This window comes from Protopterus annectens, chromosome 16.part0, assembly GCF_019279795.1.
Source record: "Protopterus annectens isolate FY-2018-M chromosome 16.part0, PAN1.0, whole genome shotgun sequence".
Classification (NCBI taxonomy): Eukaryota; Metazoa; Chordata; order Ceratodontiformes; family Protopteridae; genus Protopterus; species Protopterus annectens.
The window spans coordinates 68796028-68815935 of NC_056750.1; the positions used below are offsets into that span (position 1 = coordinate 68796028).

The 19908-nt window shown below is 40.5% G+C and overlaps 1 protein-coding gene across 1 annotated transcript in view; it reads right to left on the reverse strand.

Annotated features, from left to right (window-relative positions):
- The window catches only part of LPCAT4 (lysophosphatidylcholine acyltransferase 4), a 752085-nt gene that overhangs the window by 247906 nt on the left and 484271 nt on the right, over positions 1-19908 (reverse strand). The window contains exon 6 of the mRNA XM_044058233.1: positions 5432-5490. Within this exon, the coding sequence (XP_043914168.1) occupies positions 5432-5490 (59 nt within the window). The remainder of the gene's footprint in view (positions 1-5431; positions 5491-19908) is intronic.

The window sequence follows — 19908 nt, forward strand, 5'->3', positions numbered from 1 at the left end:
TTCCCATGATAGGAATAACAAAACCGTATGCAGTGGCCTATCCACTTTGAAATAGTCTGTTTTATAACTGGCTTCCCTTGAGCCCCTACAGCATAGGACACAGAGTTGTTCTGATTTCCTGAAGGACTTTGTTCTGTCCAAATAATAACGTAGCTGCCTACGGATGTCTAAAGAGTGTAGCAGCCTTTCCCCTTTGTTTTGAGGATTGGGGTAAAAGGTAGGTGTATGGCTTGATTTAAAGCTACCCTGGATACCACTTTAGGCATAAATGATGGGTTGGTACGAAGGGAAACCCTGTCCTGATGGAAAATGAGAAAGGGCTGCACCGCCATGAGGGCCTGTAGTTCAGAAACCCTACGAGCCGAAGTGATAGCCAGAAGGAATGCTGTTTTCCAGGACAAATATTGCAAATCTGTTGAGGCAGCTGGTTCAAAAGGAGGCAATGTTAATTTTTCTAGTATGTAATTAAGATCCCAGGCTGGTATTGGTTGCTTCCTTGGTGGTCTTATATTCTTAGCCCCTCTGAGGAACTGTCGTAAGAGTGGGTGAGAAAATAAAGGAGGATCCGTGTTGAATTCTGCAGAAATGGCTGAGGCATGGATTTTTATGGAAGAAAATGAAAGTCCACTGTTCAGCAGCTCAGCTAGATACTGTAGTACCTGAGGCAAGTTCAGTTTTCTAGGGTCCTGGCCTCTTTTCTCATTCCAAGAGCAAAACAGCTTCCATTTTGCGGAGTAAGCTTTTCTAGTAGATGGCCTTCTGGCCTCCAAAATGACATCCTGCACCTCCTTGGAGAGTAGGGTCTGTTGTGGTGTTAAGGAATTTTCCATGCAGCGAGATTGAGTGTTTTCAGCTGACTGTGAAGAGTTTTGTAGCTGTGCTGAGTCAGCAGAAGAGGCATTAGAGGCAGGGACCAGGGAGGAGTATGTGTTAGGCTCCTCAGGAGTGGGTACCAGTGTTGCCTTGGCCAATCTGGAGCAATCAGTATCATCTTCGGTTTGTCTGTTCTTGCTTTCAAAAGCACCTTGGGCAGAAGAGGCAGAGGTGGGAATGCGTAAACTGTCCATGCTGTCCAACTGAATGAGAGGGCGTCCACTCTCCAGGCCTTTGGATGAAAGGTCCTCGAGTAAAACTTTTCCAATTGATGATTCCTGTGGGAGGCAAAAAGATCTATGTCTGGCCTCCCCCACGCTTGGATTATTTCTGTAAACACCTGAGGATGTAACTTCCATTCGTGTGGATCTGTCATATTTCTGCTTAGATTGTCTGCCAGTGTGTTTTCCAATCCTGGCAAGTACTGTGCTTGAAGTTCGATTTGCCTTTCCAGAGCCAAGTTCCAAAGAGTCATGGCTAGTCTGCACAAGGGGTATGAATGTGTTCCTCCTTGTTTGTTTAGGTACCACATTACTGTGGTGTTGTCTGTTCTTATCAGTAATTGTCCTGGCTGCAGGAAGTCCTTGAAAGCTGTAATTGCATTTATTACTGCCAGCATTTCTTTTTGATTGATGTGAAGGTGCTTTTCCTTTTGGGACCATTTGCCCTGAATGCACCTGTCTGTCATGTGCGCTCCCCAGGCGTAATCTGAGGCGTCTGTTGTGATGACTTGATTTGCTTGAGGCTTGCAGAATGGGAGGCCTGCGTTTGCTTGACATGCTTGGGCCCACCATAGAAATTCCTTTTGCAAACATGGAATTATTGGTAATATTGTTTCCAAACTGTGACTGTGTTGAGACCATAGGTTTTTTAGGTACCATTGAAGTTTCCTCATATGCAGCTTTGCACATGGGATTAAAAGAATGCAAGATGCCATGAATCCCAGAGCCTGCAGGATTTTCCTTGCAGTAAGCCTGGTACTTTTTGCTAGTATTTTAAAGTACTGAGATAGTTGCCCCTGTTTTTCTGGCGTAAGGTAGGCCATCTGGGTGTTTGTGTCCAAGTTGGCACCCAGGAAAGTTATTTTCTGAGATGGTGTTAGCCTTGATTTCTTTGTTGATTGTATATCCCAGAGAAAGCAGTAATCGTGTCACATATGCCAGATGTTCCAGAAGTATGTGCTTGCTGTCCGCTTGGATCAGGCAGTCATCCAGATAAGGGTAAATTTGTATCCCTTGAAGTCTGCAGTAGGCAATCACTGATGCCAGGCACTTTGTGAATACTCTGGGCGCAGTAGATAAGCCAAAGGGCAATGCAGAGAATTGATAGTGGATTGAACCTGCAAGAAATCTGAGGTATCTTCTGCAGCTTTCTCTGATTGGGACATGCAGGTATACCTCCTTGAGGTCCAATGTTACCAGCCAAAACTCCTTGCCCAGCATGGGAAGAAGCTGCTGTAATGTGAGCATCTTGAATTTTGGTACGAGTAGAAATGTGTTTAGGATGGATAAGTCCAAAATGGGTCTCCAGTCGGTTCCTTTCCTTGGTACCAGGAAAAGTCTTGAATAAAAACCTTGACCTTGTTGTTGAGTAGGTACCTCTTGAATAGCTCTCATGCTTATGAGCTTTGAAATTTGCAGTTGTGCCTCTGCCCTTTGATTTTGTGGCAGGTTTGGCATGCCTCTCATTTTTGGAAGAGTGTGAAATTGAAATTTGTAGCCTCTGTTTATAATGTCCAGGATCCATTTGTCTGTTGTGACAATATGCCAATTGCTTGCAAATAATGCTAGTTACCCCACCAAAGGTGCTGCCAGCTGAGACATGCTTGGCATGGAAATGAGGGAGTCATTGGGTTTGCTTCCTGTATTGTTGAGCACTGTCTTCGCCACCTCTTGGTGCTGGAGTTTGCCATTGTCGGCCTCTATATGATCCTTGTGATTGCCCTCTGCCCCTTGCGTCTGTATCTACCTCTTTGGGGCTTGTCAGTGGCTGGAAAGGACCAGTTTTTTGAAGGCCAATTTCTGCTAAAACGTGGTGGTTGGACCTGTAAGAAAGCTTTGACAGTTTGCATAGATTTGGCTTTTTCTTCCATTTTCCGTAGTATCTCCTCAGCATTAATACCAAACAGCACATCCTTTTGTAAAGGAGCATCTAGAAGTTTAGCTTTCACATGATCAGGCAAATTTTGTTCCCTAAGCCAGGCATGTCTGCAAATGACTGATCCTGTAGCAGCCGCTCTACTTGAGGCCTCTAAGGCATCATAACCACATTGTAAGGTGTGTTTACCCACTTGCTCTGCACTATGCATCATATCTTGTAACTCCTTTAAATCTGGTTGTTCAGGTTGAGACATTTTGTTCCTTAATTGAGATAACAGGTACTGTTGATATTTAAGCATATGAAACTGACAATTTAAGGCCCTCATGGCTAGGGTGGCCGAGGTATATACCTTTTTACCCCACCTTTCTAAAGATCTTGATTCCCTTTCTGCAGGAAGTGGATTCTTGGCAGTGGAGGCCTTCAATCCCTTGGGGCCTTGTGAAATGGTTTCAGGGTCAGCATTATGGCTTTTGAAGAGAAATTGGTGAGAGCTGGGTACTCTGTAATACCTATCAGGTTTGACTGGTGCAGGAGGCAGAGAATCCGGGTTAAGACAAGCCTCCGAATAGACATCATCCAGTATTATCCAAAACAGGGGGTATAGCCAGAGGTCTGTGTTGAGGTAACAAAAGAAATTCCCTAAGTCTTTTCTTGGAATCTGAAAAGTCTTGGCCTTCCCAATGGAAGTGTTCCCTCAAGGTGTGCAAGGTTTCCCCAAAGAAAAAATCCTCAGGAGGGGATACAGAAGGAATGGACTGTTCTGCATCCGAATCCTCAAAAGGAGAGTAAGAGTGTTCCTCTGCATCAGAATGTTCTGATAAAATGGATCCCTGATCCGAAGAGGGAGAATCTTCCTCCACTCTGGGTCTCTTGTCTGGAGGGGGTTGAGAACCTCTGATAAGAGTAATTAAATCCTCAGCCATTTTAAGCATCTGTTTTTTAGGCATGGGACCAGGAGATGGGCCCTGTGCAACAGGCCTCGTGGGATGCCTGGCTGCTTTAGATTTAGTAAAGGCCTTAATTGAAAAAGAAGATGAGGGCCTAAATACACCATGGGTGGAGGTGGACCTGTCCACATTAGTAGGCTCAACATTAGCAAAGGCTTCGGTTGTAGTCTGGGAAAGGGCCGAGGTCCCAGCGGTCTCGGGTACAGAGGACACCGCCAAAGGAGTGTCGTCGGTAGTCAGGGACTGCAAAGGCGTCTCGCTGAGAACCGGACCACGTGTAGCCTGTTTTGGTGTGGTGTCGGCGGGGACCGCGGGCCTTGCATTTTTTGGACAAAACGGTAGTCGGAGTGTCCGACGACATTTTATAATCAAAAGCTTTACCCAAAGTAGTGCTGGGCGAACTCCGCCCGACGCTTAATAGTGCGTTTATTGAAGGTAGCGCAAAAGGGACAGCCCGAGACATCGTGGTCTGGGCCCAAACAAGGTATGCAGAGGGAATGGAAATCCTTATGCGGTATTTGCTTCCCACAAGAAATACAATTATTAACTTTTTCTGACATCGGTCTGAGGCAAGAAAAGTTTCCCCAACGGGGTACTTAGCTTTAATGAAGATTTCGGTTCCAAAATTTTCGTAATTCAGGAGCTGGCCGACCGGCACTTGTGAACTGCTTCTGCTTCGGGCACCGCGCGGCAAAAAAGACTGAAGAACATGGCGTCGGCTGTGTCTTATATACTCTGGCCTCACTGACGTCAGAAGAGGAAGCGACTACAACCGACGCCGGACCAAGACTTTGGAATTCGGCCGACCGAGGGACCGCCTGACGGCAGAAAACCCAACTGTGATTACTGCAGCTGTATGCACGATGAACATCTGGACATTCCTCAGGACTAAAAAAACAGGGCCCTTATGATTCAATCAGAATCTTACCATGGAAACTGCACTTTTAAGGAACTGCATTTGACAGTGTCAGCAAAAAGCTGTGTCAGCAAACACTACAGTTTTACATAGCTTGGTGCTCCAGTCATCAGGTAGGGAACTTCCCTGTGGAGGCTGCATGTCCTCCATCTGTTTACACAAGTCTTCACTGGGGTTTTCGGATTCTTCTCATATCCTGCAGCCATTGCAATAGGTGAAATGGCAATTCATGAATTACCTAAGCTGTGTGTTTGTGTGTATGTATGTATGTGTGCCTGCACATATGTGTGTGCATGTTTGCTTGTCTTTGTGTGTCTGTTCACATGTCCACCAACTATCTGACATCTACACATATTTAGTTTTCTGCCTTACACCCACTGAGAGTTAGGATAGGTTGTAGATCTCCTCAATGACCATGAATATGATAAAATGAGAATTGGAAAACAAATTAACAAAGGAATGGATTCTACAGATTGTGTCAGTGCATGAGTACTGGAATAAACAGAAAGTACGGTGTGATTTGAGCCAAGATATTGGACTCATGCATATAAAATGTCTGTTCAATATGAGATAATAACAGGGCGCAGGTACTCACCGGTTTAGTATGGTATCGTATCAACACTGGCTGAACTGGGGCTCCTGCAATGAATGCACCTGTAATAGAAGGACCTGTCATTAAAAACATGAGGCAGTACGAGGCAATGATTCAAACTTGTACCGGACTAGGGATTAAATCAAAACTTTACTAATGTTGACTAAAGACCACATGAACCATGAAAACATCAAATTATTAATGTAAAACAACAAAGAAAAAACAATGGATTTCACTCGCTATAAACTATTAAGTCCTGGTACCCTGGCTTTTCTATGCAATAGGGTGGAACTGTTTAAAAAACAAAATCATTTCACATAAAAGACAAATAAAAAGACTCTTCTAATATAATTATTGCCTTTCTCACTAATTCATGCTTTTCCATACATTTCTTTTATTTCTTCACTATAATTCTAATATTAAAACAATTATAAGGCCATTCAAATTTCAACTTTACATCAAAGTTGAACACTCAGGGTCAGTATTTAAAACTTTATTACACAGACTTTGATATTTTAAAGTCATTTGCATTTCTAAAGCTAAAAGAACTAATAGCAAATCACCCCCTCTCAATGCATAGAATGGGAAAGGTGAAGCACCTTAATAAGAAAGATTTTCTGGTTTTCCTTCAAGAAATTTCACATAATGCAAAGCAACCATTTTAATCAAGTCCCACCTCCCAACATCTCTACAGTGTTCCAAACTTTGAGTTTAAGGGTTTTTGTAGTCTTTCCTATGTAGTCTCTTTACATTAAAGTATATATATCTTAGGCAGAAATCATTCCTGTTAGTCAAAAGTAAATTTGTTTGAAACAATCTATCTTATTTATTTCAGTACTCTAGAAATTTAAATTGTCATCACACTCCACATCTACCTCAAGGGTAGGTGCTTTTGGCATCAGTCAGAATAACTCCTGAGGGATATGACACTAGAAATGCACATGTCCTGTAAATTTCTTCTTCTTATATAATAAAATATCACTTTTTTGAGTAATGTATCAGTAAGGGATTTGTTCTGGGTCAGGAAATAAAACAATTGTTCAAAACCATCCTCTTTAGAGTGGGATAAATATATATTTATGGGAAAAATAATGGGTCTATGAAGTGAGTAAAAGGGTGAACACTGACAAATATTCAAGAGACACTTGGCTTCCATAGCTGATACCTACATGTACAGACAAATAGGCATGTGTTAGTGAAGAAGGGAGGGAATGCATTCTTGTGAAAGTACTTAGAGTGAATAAAGTTTGCTCCGATGCCCTTCGGTATTCAAAAGGTGATGATACACCCAGATGTACTCTGCACGCAACATACAACACGTATACAGATGGCATATTACACTGGTTCTGTGTGAGCATCACAGACTGTAAATATAGTGGCATATTACTTTTAAAGTTCTTATGCTGGACTAGTTGGTGAGATTTGCTTGCTTGCTACTGTTCACTCCACTCCCTGCACTTGGCCATCCAGGGGCTGCCAACACATCCAGGGGTGCATCTCTGCTTTTCAAGGACTGTATCTCTAGAATATGTTACTGGGATAGCTGAGTGAGTCCTCCAAGTCAAGTAGTTTTCAACTCTCTCTTGCAGCCTTCTTAATGTGCTGGCCACTTTGTTTTTTATGATAATTCTTTACTAATATGTATTTTATCTAAATGTGCTTTTTTGTTTTAATTTCTTTGTAATTTCTTGGTGCGTTACAGTCATTTTGTGCTTTACTGTTTTAAGTTTTGGGAAGTGCTCTGTTTTTAAGTGCTCATACAAACCTGTACTGTTAACTTGACTATAATGCTTTGTGTAGGAAAAAGAGTTGGATGACAAAGACAAGAATAAATGTCAGGGGACAAGCTATTAGCCCAGGAAGGGATGATTATGGGTTATCTCCCCCAAGGAATGCCTCAAGAATTGTTTTCAGCACTGGCATTTCTGGTGGGCTGACCACATGACATCTTTCACCTGTACAGAGCAGTTTTACTTGCCTGGATCAACAGACATAAGGAGGTGCTTTTAGTCAACAATCAAAAGCATAACATGAAATTGACCTTGTGGCACAAACCCTCTGCTGACCCCTATGTCCTCCAGCCTGTTTTGCTTAGTGAAGGCCTCTGTGAAGCAAACATTGTAACCATGTGTTGCACATTAAGCAAGCAAAACTGTGCAGTATGGAAAAATGTGCTGTCTAGTTCAGTGACATTATATAGTTCCCAGGTGTATTTATAAGGTTGGTGTCAAGCAAGTGAGCAAATCTTTAAGGCAAAATTCAAATGGTAAAGTAAAAGCAAGTCAGTAAACATGATATTACATAAAGATATGCTAATGCTAGGTCTACACAGGGGTATAACAGCCTCTTCACCAGCACCAGTAACTGTTTGTTTGACATAATTATAAAGCTTTGCCCCAGTGACCATCAAATCACAAAGATACACAAAGTCATAAACTATCAGGATTTACAAGCAGAAATGATAGCACTGTGGAAGAAAGATACCCAGACAGTTCCAATAGCAGTAGGAGCAACGGGTCTTATAAAAAAGAATCTACAATCATATTTGGATATGTTACTGATATATGTAACTCCGTACACACTGCAGAAGGAATCAGTTCTGAGTACACTGCAAATGCGGTGAAGACCATACTTTGACTTAGGAATGGGGTCCACTCCCATCATGGTATTAGAAACCTAAAATATATGGAGAAATTATAAAGAGAGAAGCTTTAACTTGTTTATTAAGTAGCAATTCCCACAAACACACAACCACCGCAAGGGGGTGTCCCTAGTGGTCTAATGGTTAGGATTTGGCACTCTCACTGCCATAGCCTGGGTTAGATTCCCATTCAGGGAAACTTCATGCATTTTCATAACTGTCAGGATGGCCAAGTGGTCTAAGGTACCAGACTAAAGGATTAAACTCCCTTCATGGCTGATGGAAGGTCTGGTCTCCAAATGGAGGCAAGGGTACAAATCCCACTCCTGACAGCTACTTTGGTTGTGGAGATGGCATAACGGTTAATGTGTTTGCCTTACAGGAACAAGGTACAGGGTTTGATTCTCACCTTGAGAAGTATGGCAAGGCTTACAAAGGCTCCCTGGGTTTGATAGCCTAGTAACCACATATAAACAACATTTATTTATTTATTTAACATGCCATGCAGTGCAGCACAAGAACATTATGTCTTTGCTTTAATCAGTCTTGAAGCACCATTGAGAGGGTTTTCTTTCTTGAATGATTCCTAACTACAGCTACAACATCTCTGACCTTTCAAATTCACCACATAGCCCTGATGCTCTGCACCTTTATCTGTTGTTCTTGATAAAGTCTAGGCATGCAATATCTACCGGTACTTTACTATGAAGTTCTGATGTAACCTAGTCATAAACTTAGATGAGATTACTTCGACAATTTCTTCTAGCCACAAAACCCTGCTGGCAGTTGTCCTAGAAAAAGGTCACATCTACGAAAACGACCAGCCTTTTCATCAGGATTCTCTTTATGGCTTCCCCTGTTAACACTGTTAAGACTATCAGACTTGTAGTCCAGATTTTTCATGCTTCTATTTACTTATTCATCTATTAATTTACTTATTTATTTATCAAACGTGTTGACCTGATTGGTGGTATGGTCTGCAGACCATTTTTAGCCACAACATGGCCAGTTAGGCAATTAAAAAATAGGGTTTATATCACATGACTGAAACGTAACAACATCGAACACTATAACATCGAACTTGCAACTGTGAAAACTTAAAACTCCAAAAGCTGAGAACAGAGATTTTTTTCCCTGGGGAAAAAAAAATTGCTGTTCCCACACAAAACACTATTAACTATGTCTAATGTGGGGGTCTTCGCCCCCCCACACCCCCCTACTTAAATATACCAACTCCGAGATCACACCACAGTAGAGGAAATAGCAAAGCCATGGAAACGGACCACCAAATTCTTTCCCTGGGAAAGAATTCGATGTTCTGCAGCTTCGCTGTTGTCAATTTGAGGTTTCGGGTTCGATATCATAACATTCCAGGTTTTGCAACTTCATAGACCCAAAAAATTCAACATGTACTTTGTGATAATGAACAAAGTAGACAGGTAACATACACATGTACAAAGAAAATGAATACGATAAAGCACAAATAATTATAGTAGAAAGAGTTTGCAATTATAAAGTGTAGGATACAGTTTATCAAAACAAAATCTTTTAACTACCAAAAGTAAGTATTACATATATGGTCTGTGTAGGTGTGAGTTAGCTGGTGTCAAAACAGTGACACCTGTATTCATTAAGAGCCTGAAGTAGCTATTTTTTGAATGTACATAATTCTTGTTGGCTCCCAATATGTTTTGGTAGGGACTGGGAGGTCCAAGCTGAGGTTGTAGGTTTTGAGAAGGATCCTTCACCTATTGCTTTTGTGAACTGTAGTCTTGACAGGTAGATTGCACTACCTGCAGATGAGCATAATGAGTAGCTGGTGTATCTAAAATGTAGTGTATGTACTAGAGGTGGGCAGGAGCTTCAGTTTAGCAGCTTGTAATTCAGGCAGTTAAATTGGGGAGTGGGGTGCTCTGGCAGTAATTGGCAGCCAATTGGATATTTCTAGTGAAAATTACTTTCTCTGGGGACTCACCTTATCAAACACTTCACCACTCATCAGTGATCTGTTGAGGGCCTCTAACAAGGGAACTGAAAGTACATTTGCTAGATTCATGATGGTCCTAATGGGGGGCTCAGCTAGAATCTTTGCCTTATCCTCCCCATACGGGGGTGCTCACCCTAACATGATCTTTTGAGTGGGCTGTCTATATTGAGTAAAAGATTTGCATTATTTCTTCTTGTTCTTTTTGTTTCTTTTTCTGCAGTTTTTCCTAAAAAATCAAGACCCCAGATTTGAAGGATCTTGCCCCATTTAATACATACAAGCTGAACCCACAGAAACAGTGTCCTGCAGATTGAGAAGAGTAATGAATGAGGTCAAAACATGATGACAGAAAGAGGGAGGAAATGATGAACCCATTGCAGAGAAATCCACTGGTGTGGTGAGTATTAACATATCGATTGTATCTTATTATAAGGGGAGCTTCCACTGGTGTGGTGAGTATTAACGTATCGATTGTATCTTATTGTAAGGGGAGCTTCCACTGGTATTGTGAGTATTAACGTATCGATTGTATCTTATTGTAAGGGGAGCTTCCACTGGTATTGTGAGTATTAACTATCGATTGTATCTTATTGTAAGGGGAGCTTCCACTGGTATGGTGAGTATTAATGTATCGATTGTATCTTATTGTAAGGGGAGCTTCCACTGGTATGGTGAGTATTAACTATCGATTGTATCTTATTGTAAGGGGAGCTTCCACTGGTATGGTGAGTATTAACATATCGATTGTATCTTATTATAAGGGGAGCTTCCACTGGTATGGTGAGTATTAACGTATCGATTGTATCTTATTGTAAGGGGAGCTTCCACTGGTATGGTGAGTATTAACGTATCAATTGTATCTTATTGTAAGGGGAGCTTCCACTGGTATGGTGAGTATTAACTTATTGATTGTATATTATTGTAAGGGGAGCTTCCACTGGTATGGTGAGTATTAACATATCAGTTGTATCTTACTGTAAGGGGAGCTTCCACTAATATGGTGAGTATTAACGTATCGATTATATCTTATTGTAAGGGGAGCTTCCACTGGTATGGTGAGTATTAACTATCGATTGTATTTTATTGTAAGGGGAGCTTCCACTAATATGGTAAGTATTAACGTATTGATTGTATCTCATTGTAAGGGGAGCTTCCACTAATATGGTGAGTATTAACCTATCGATTGTATCTTTATTGTAAGGGGAGCTTCCACTGGTATGGTGGGTATTAACGTATCGATTGTATCTTATTGTAAGGGGAGCTTCCACTAATATGGTGAGTATTAACGTATTGGTTGTATCTTATTGTAAGGGGAGCTTCCACTGGTATGGTGAGTATTAACGTATCGATTGTATCTTATTGTAAGGGGAGCTTCCACTGGTATGGTGAGTATTAATGTATTGGTTGTATCTTATTGTAAGGGGAGCTTCCACTGGTATGGTGAGTATTAACGTATTGATTGTATCTTATTGTAAGGGGAGCTTCCACTAATATGGTGAGTATTAACGTACTGATTGTATCTTATTGTAAGGGGAGCTTCCACTAATATGGTGAGTATTAACATATTGGTTGTATCTTACTGTAAGGGGAGCTTCCACTGGTATGGTGAGTATTAACGTATCAATTGTATCTTATTGTAAGGGGAGCTTCCACTAATATGGTGAGTATTAATGTATTGATTGTATCTTATTGTAAGGGGAGCTTCCACCGGTATGGTGAGTATTAACTATCGATTGTATCTTATTGTAAGGGGAGCTTCCACTAATATGGTGAGTATTAACGTATTGATTGTATCTTATTGTAAGGGGAGCTTCCACTAATATGGTGAGTATTAATGTATCGATTGTATCTTATTGTAAGGGGAGCTTCCACTGGTACGGTGAGTATTAACGTATTGATTGTATCTTATTGTAAGGGGAGCTTCCACTAATATGGTGAGTATTAACGTATTGGTTGTATCTTATTGTAAGGGGAGCTTCCACTGGTATGGTGAGTATTAACGTATCAATTGTATCTTATTGTAAGGGGAGCTTCCACTGGTATGGTGAGTATTAACGCATCAATTGTATCTTATTGTAAGGGGAGCTTCCACTGGTATGGTGAGTATTAACATATCGATTGTATCTTATTGTAAGGGGAGCTTCCACTGGTATGGTGAGTATTAACGTTTTGATTGTATCTTATTGTAAGGGAAGCTTCCACTAATATGGTGAGTATTAACGTATTGATTGTATCTTATTGTAAGGGGAGCTTCTACTAATATGGTGAGTATTATTGTATCGATTGTATCTTATTGTAAGGGGAGCTTCCACTGGCATGGTGAGTATTAACGTATCGATTGTATCTTATTGTAAGGGGAGCTTCCACTGGTATGGTGAGTATTAACGCATCAATTGTATCTTATTGTAAGGGGAGCTTCCACTGGTATGGTGAGTATTAATGTATTGATTGTATCTTATTGTAAGGGGAACTTCCACTGGCATGGTGAGTATTAACGTATCGATTGTATCTTATTGTAAGGGGAGCTTCCACTGGCATGGTGAGTATAAACGTATTGGTTGTATCTTATTGTAAGGGGAGCTTCCACTGGTATAACATATCGATTGTATCTTATTGTAAGGGGAGCTTCCACTGGTATGGTGAGTATTAATGTATTGGTTGTATCTTATTGTAAGGGGAGCTTCCACTAATATGGCGAGTATTAACGTATCGATTGTATCTCATTGTAAGGGGAGCTTCCACTGGCATGGTGAGTATTAACGTATTGGTTGTATCTTATTGTAAGGGGAGCTTCCACTAATATGGTGAGTATTAACATATCGATTGTATCTCATTGTAAGGGGAGCTTTCACTGGCATGGTGAGTATTAACGTACTGGTTGTATCTTATTGTAAGGGGAGCTTCCACTAATATGGTGAGTATTAACGTATCGATTGTATCTTATTGTAAGGGGAGCTTCCACTGGCATGGTGAGTATTAACATATCGATTGTATCTTATTGTAAGGGGAGCTTCCACTGGTATGGTGAGCATTAATGTATCAATTGTATCTTATTGTAAGGGGAGCTTCCACTGGTATGGTGAGTATTAACGTATCGATTGTATCTTATTGTAAGGGGAGCTTCCACTGATATGGTGAGTATTAACGTATCGATGCATCTTATTGTAAGGGGAGCTTCCACTGGTATGGTGAGTATTAATGTATCGGTTGTATCTTATTGTAAGGGGAGCTTCCACTGGTATGGTGAGTATTAACGCATCGGTTGTATCTTATTGTAAGGGGAGCTTCCACTGGTATAACGTATCGATTGTATCTTATTGTAAGGGGAGCTTCCACTGGTATGGTGAGTATTAACGTATCGATTGTATCTTATTGAAATGGGAGCTTCCACTGGTATGGTCAGTATTAACGTATTGATTGTATCTTATTGTAAGGGGAGCTTCCACTGGTATGGTGAGTATTAACTTATCGAATGTATGTTATTGTAATAGGAGCTTCCACTGGTACGGTGAATATTAACTTATCTAGTGCATCTTATTGTAAGGGGAGCTTCCACTGGTATGGTGAGTATTAACATATCGATTGTAGCTTATTTTAAGGGGAGCTTCCACTGGTATGGTGATTATTAACGTTTCGATTGTATCTTATTGTAAGGTGAGCTTCCACTGGTATGGTGAGTATTAACGTATCGATTGTATCTTATTGTAAGGGGAGCTTCCACTGGTATGGTGAGTATTAACTTATTGATTGTATATTATTGTAAGGGGAGCTTCCACTGGTATGGTGAGTATTAACGTATCAGTTGTATCTTACTGTAACGGGAGCTTCCACTAGTATGGTGAGTATTAACGTATCGATTGTATCTTATTGTAAGGGGAGCTTCCACTGGTATGGTGAGTATTAATGTATCGATTGTATCTTATTGTAAGGGGAGCTTCCACGGTTATGGTGATATTAATGTATTGATTGTATCTTATTGTTAGGGGAGCTTCCACTGGTATGGTGAGTATTAACTTATCTATTGTATCTTATTGCAAGGGGAGCTTCCACTGGTATGGTGAGTATTAATGTATCAATTGTATCTTATTGTAAGTGGAGCTTCCACTGGTATGGTGAGTATTAACTTCGATTGTATCTTATTGCAAGGGGAGTTTCCACTTGTATGGTGAGTATTAGTGTATCTACTGTATCTTATTGTAAGGGGAGCTTCCACTGGTATGGTGAGTATTAACTTATCTAGTGTATCGTATTGTAAGGGGTGCTTCCACTGGTATGGTGAATATTAACTTATCGATTGTATCTTACTGTAAGGTGAGCTTCCACTGGTATGGTGAGTATTAATTTATCTATTGTATCTTATTATAAGGGGAACTTCCACTGGTATGGTGAGTATAAACATATCAATTCTATCTTATTATAATGGGAACTTCCACTGGTATGGTGAGTATTAACGTATCGATTCTATCTTATTGTAAGGGGAACTTCCACTGGTATGGTGAGTAATAACTTATCGATTGTATCTTATTGTAAGGGGAGCTTCCACTGGTATGGTGAGTATTAACTTATCTATTGTATCATACTGTAAGGGGAGCTTCCACTTGTATGGTGAGTATTAACTTATCGATTGTATCTTATTCTAAGGGGAGCTTCCACTGGTATGGTCAGTATTAATTTATCTAGTACTGCGGTGGTGGTGCTGCGGTAGCGTTGTTGCCTCACAGTAAGACGTTATCCCGTTCGATTCTCAGTTAGAGTGTCTTCTGTGTGGAGATATGCGTGAATGGGCGTACCTTCATTAAAGGTTGTGCATCAGAGCTGGCAACTCGGCACTTAAAAATCTGCTGCCAATCATTAGCGGACTGGAGTTCCGCTGTGGCAACCCCTAACCGTGAAAAGCCGAAAGACGCAACAACAAGTGCATCTTATTGTAAGGGGAGCTTCTACTAGTATGGTGAGTATTAACATATCAATTTTATCTTATTGTAAGGGGAGCTTCCACTGGTATGGTGAGTATTAACTTATCGATTCTATCTTATTGTAAGGGGAGCTTCTACTGTTATGGTGAGTATTAACTTATCTAGCATAGCTTATTGTAAGGGGAGCTTCCACTGGTATGGTGAGCATTAACTTATCGAATGTATCTTATTGTAAGGGGAGCTTCCACTGGTATGGTGAGTATTAACTTATCTAGTGCATCTTATTGTAAGGGGAGCTTCCACTGGTATGGTGAGTATTAACATATCGATTGTAGCTTATTGTAAGGGGAGCTTCCACGGGTATGGTGAGTATTAACATATCGATTGTATCTTATTGCAAGGGGAGCTTCCACTGGTATGGTATTAACGTATTGACTGTATCTTATTGTTAGGGGAACTTCCACTGGTATGGTGAGTATTAACGTATGGATTGTATCGTATTTTAAGAGGAGCTTCTACAATGGCTTAAATCCTTGGAACAAATCTGAAGCAACGACTTAAGCAACCTAAAACAGCATGACTGAGTTTGAAAGGGTAGATGAGAAAACCCATGACAAAATGCCCGGCTGTGCTGTCCTTACAACAGAAGGAGCTACAGCTGGAGTAGCTGTCCAAGCCGTAATCATAGTTTATGTGCCAGGGGTTGGGAGGGTGGCCTAATGGTTGAGGTGTTTGCCTTACAAACTCAAGGTGCAGGGTTTGAGTCTCACAAGGGATAATTGGCTAGGCTTTAAATGGCTCGCAAGGGCAGTTAGCCTAATACTAACCTATGAACCTATGGACATTGTTATACTGCTCTGTTCAGCCTGCACAGCACTGCGAAACAATGAACTTGCTGACAGTACCACTGCTCTGCACTGACCAAACCATCTCAGTTTTACAGAATTTCCTTACCTGCTCATTACACTATTCTAATTTTTACAATATACCTATTTGTCTTGCCTATACTCGCAGTAAAACTCTGACATAGTCTTTTAAGTTTAACTCAAAAAACACAATGCATTGCTGCTTATCATGTTAAGCAATCCAAATGTAATTACTGCACTCTCCTTATCTCTGTGCTATATAAAAAAGAAATGTGTGTTACTAAAATATATGTGCTACTTGATATCCAATTTTTAAAACAAATTGTCTAAACATTTTTTTGGAGATTTTGTCCATGGTCCACTGCTAAAAATGGGCTGCAATCTAGTTGGACAACCCAGTAATCAAAACATAAATAAATAACACAAAATAAAATAAGTAATACTATGTGAAGGCATTCAAGAAAGTCTGGACGACAGTGGCACAGACGTCATCAATGGACACATTTCTAAAACAAGTGCTGAATGCTATCACCCCTGATGGAATGCTCTTTTACAACAGTCAACAGTAGTCTATAGTCTTCTGGTAATGGAATCTAATATCATCAGGACTTAAAACAGCAAAAATGATAAACTGAATTTGTAGAAAACTTAAAACATGCCAGTTGTTACTACAATTAAACTACAAGAGGACTACAACTGGCGTGGCTCAGTGTTGTTTTTAGTTTACTCTGCACATTTTTACTGGGTTTTTCTCCTTTTTTTGAAGGTTTCTGAATTTGTAGAAAAATGCAGAACCATAATATCATAATTCAGGACACTTCAGACAACTGGTTAAATAACAGCTCATACTGTTGATGATACAATCCAAACATTCTCGATTTCTGAATATACAACATCTGAGGCTTCACAAACTTGGAGAAAAAGGAAATGTAAAAAAATAAAAAATACTTGAAAGACTCACCATTCCCCTTCACTCTGAGTCACCTGGACTAGCAGATAACATAAACCCTTTCACAGAAAGGCAACAGCAAATACACTGATGTGTCGGTGTTGTGGAGCTGAAAAATGCTTTTCAGTAAAACATACAAAGAGCTATCTTAAGATGAGTTAAATGCATTGTTTTTATAAAAACTGCAGTTGTTGCTTTCAAAAAATCTTGTAGCTGCCACTATAAACAGATTACATTTTAAAAGATGCAGTTAAATGAATATGTGATGGTGGAGTTTAACTGTGTAATGGCATTTGAAATGTTATTTCATCTTTATTTTTGTAACTTTTAACTCCTTTTGAAGGCACTATGCTGTAGAATTTAGGCAGTGAATAAAGTCCTTTTTTTCTACAGCCATGTATGTTTTATTATTTTGTTTGTAACTAGGTACTGCTTGATATTCATGAATTATGTTTTGCTTGTTTCTTCCTGATTGATGTATGTATGTATGTAATCTGGAACTTTTCTTTCTAGGCCTCTGCTGAAAATGGGCCTGTGTCCAGTCAAACTTTCCTGGTAAACAAATATAAAATAAATAAATTGTATTAGTTGCTGCAGTTTTGCTTATTGCTCTGGTTTTCAGTAAATTTTGCAACACTTACTACCTTACATTGACTGAAGTGCCCTATCCTAGAGTTATGTGGATGTACAAACTAGAAAGTTTACATTTAAAACTAATGCCAAATGAGGACTACAGAACTTGGACTCTCTTAAGCAGAGAGAACAACAGTTCAGTTCACTTTTCATCTTGCTGTTAAAGAGTGTGCAATGGAGTGCAGCTTTGGGACAACACCTGGAATTCATTGCTTGTGAGTCCATGTCAATCCATGCAACTGCTGTTTGGACTTATATGCAGAAGTAGACAGAATTAAAAAAAAACAGGTACGGGTAGTTTTATGATCAGATAAGCTGTTAGAATTTTTTGTATGCCATAAGCCTGTTAAAACACACTGGGCTACCAGAATGTCATTGAGCAAGTATGTATACTCTCCCCCAAGAAACTATCATCTTAGGTGATTTCAATATTGACTGGCAATCCTGTTCTGGCAACAATCCAACCCATCATATACACCTTCATGGCTTCACCCAACTAGTCCAGTCACCAACAAGGATAAATAAAAACTCCAGCAAGCACACTACCCTGGATTGGATACCAGCCAATAAGAACCCCCCAGTCATATATAACAGGCTGCTTATCAGATAGCCTCAGTGATCACTCCCCAACATTCCTACTCAAAAAATACCTGTACCAAGCTAAACCTGTCATCTATTGTCAAATACGTAGCAAAATAAACTTTAACCCACTCACATTCATCTCATCCCTCAAAGAATGTAACTGGCATGCTCTAAAGTACCTCAGTCTAGATGACGCAGTTGAATTTTTTAATACTACCTTCCTGAACATCCTTAATTACCATGCCCCCAAAAGATTTTCCAGAACCAAAGCACAACCCTCCCCATGGCTACAGAAAACCACTAAGTCAGAAATGAAAATCAGGGATAAAGCCTGGGAGCACTGGCGCAAAACCAAAACCCCCGCAGCTAGACAAACCTTCCTAGAACTACGCAATAGAGTCAAAGAGCTAATAAAACGGGACAAATTCCAATACTACCAGTCTGCCCTAGACTCCTCACAACACAGCCCCAAACAATTCTGGTCCTCCATAAACTCCATCCTCCACCCAGGTAAAGTCAGTACCCCTCCTCCTAACATCCCTCACTCCTCAGAAAATATTGCTACCTCATTCAACACACACTTCACCCAAATCATACTATCACTAGCTAAACAACACAACCCCCCTTCTCTCCAACCCACACCTTCAACTAGTAATCTCCCCACTGCCTTCTCTTTTTCTCCTGTACCTACCTCCAACATAAAAAAAAACTCTTAACTAAACTTAAACCCACCAAATTAGCAGCAGACAACCTCCCAAGTGAATACCTACAAATCGCAGCTGATGCTCTGGCCCACCCAGTATCCATCTTGATTAACCGATCTCTGTCAGAAAGTTACATTCCCACATTGTGGAAAGTCTCACATATAATTCCCCTCCACAAAGGCGGACCCTCTGCAGAACTAACCAATTACCACCCCATAGCTATTCTCTCTCCACTCTCCAAAATACTAGAGAGATGCATACACCCTCAGGTCTCACACTACCTCCTTACTAACAACCTCCTTTCCAGTACTCAGCATGGTTTCCGACCAAACCATAGCACCACCACTGCCTTACTCTCCTTTACTAACACTATCCTTCAGCATAAAAACAATGGCTATCTCTCCTCTGCTACTTTCCTAGACCTATCTAAATCATTTGACATGGTCCCACACAAACAACTTATCTCTGTCCTCAATAACCTATCCTTCTCACAATCAGTCACCAACTGGTTTCAGAGTTACCTGTCTGACCGCCAACAATCCGTTGTATGGCAGAATGACATATCTCCCCAACTACCTGTCTCCATAGGGTTTCCCCAAGGATCCATCCTTGGACCCCTACTTTTCTCTCTTTACACCAATAATCTAGCCTCTGCCACCAAACATGGCACACTCATCCAATACGCAGATGACTCAACCATCATCTGCTCAACCCAGTCCCTACCCAAACTGCAAAAAGTCACACAGGAAGCCTTTTCCTCTGTTGAAACATGGTTATCCGATGCCCAATTAATACTCAACCCAAACAAAACTAAACTACTCATCTTCCAACCCACCAAACATACTCAAAACAACTCTCACTTTAACATCACAGCAAAAGACAACAGCACTATATACCCAACTGAACACACCAAATTGCTAGGAGTGGAAATGGACAATAAACTAAAATTTGACATTCACATATCCATGACCATAAAAAAAGTCCACAAAAAACTAGGAGCATTATACAGAAATAAACAATTTCTCACCAAAGCAGCAAAGATTTCAATAGCAAATTCCCACCTTATCTCCACCCTACTTTATGCCTCTCCAGTATATACCAACCTAAGGCAATGTGATCTTAACAAGCTAGAGACCTGCTACAACAAAATCGCCAAATTCGCCACAGGGGCATCCTACTGTAGTCACCACTGTCTCTCACTT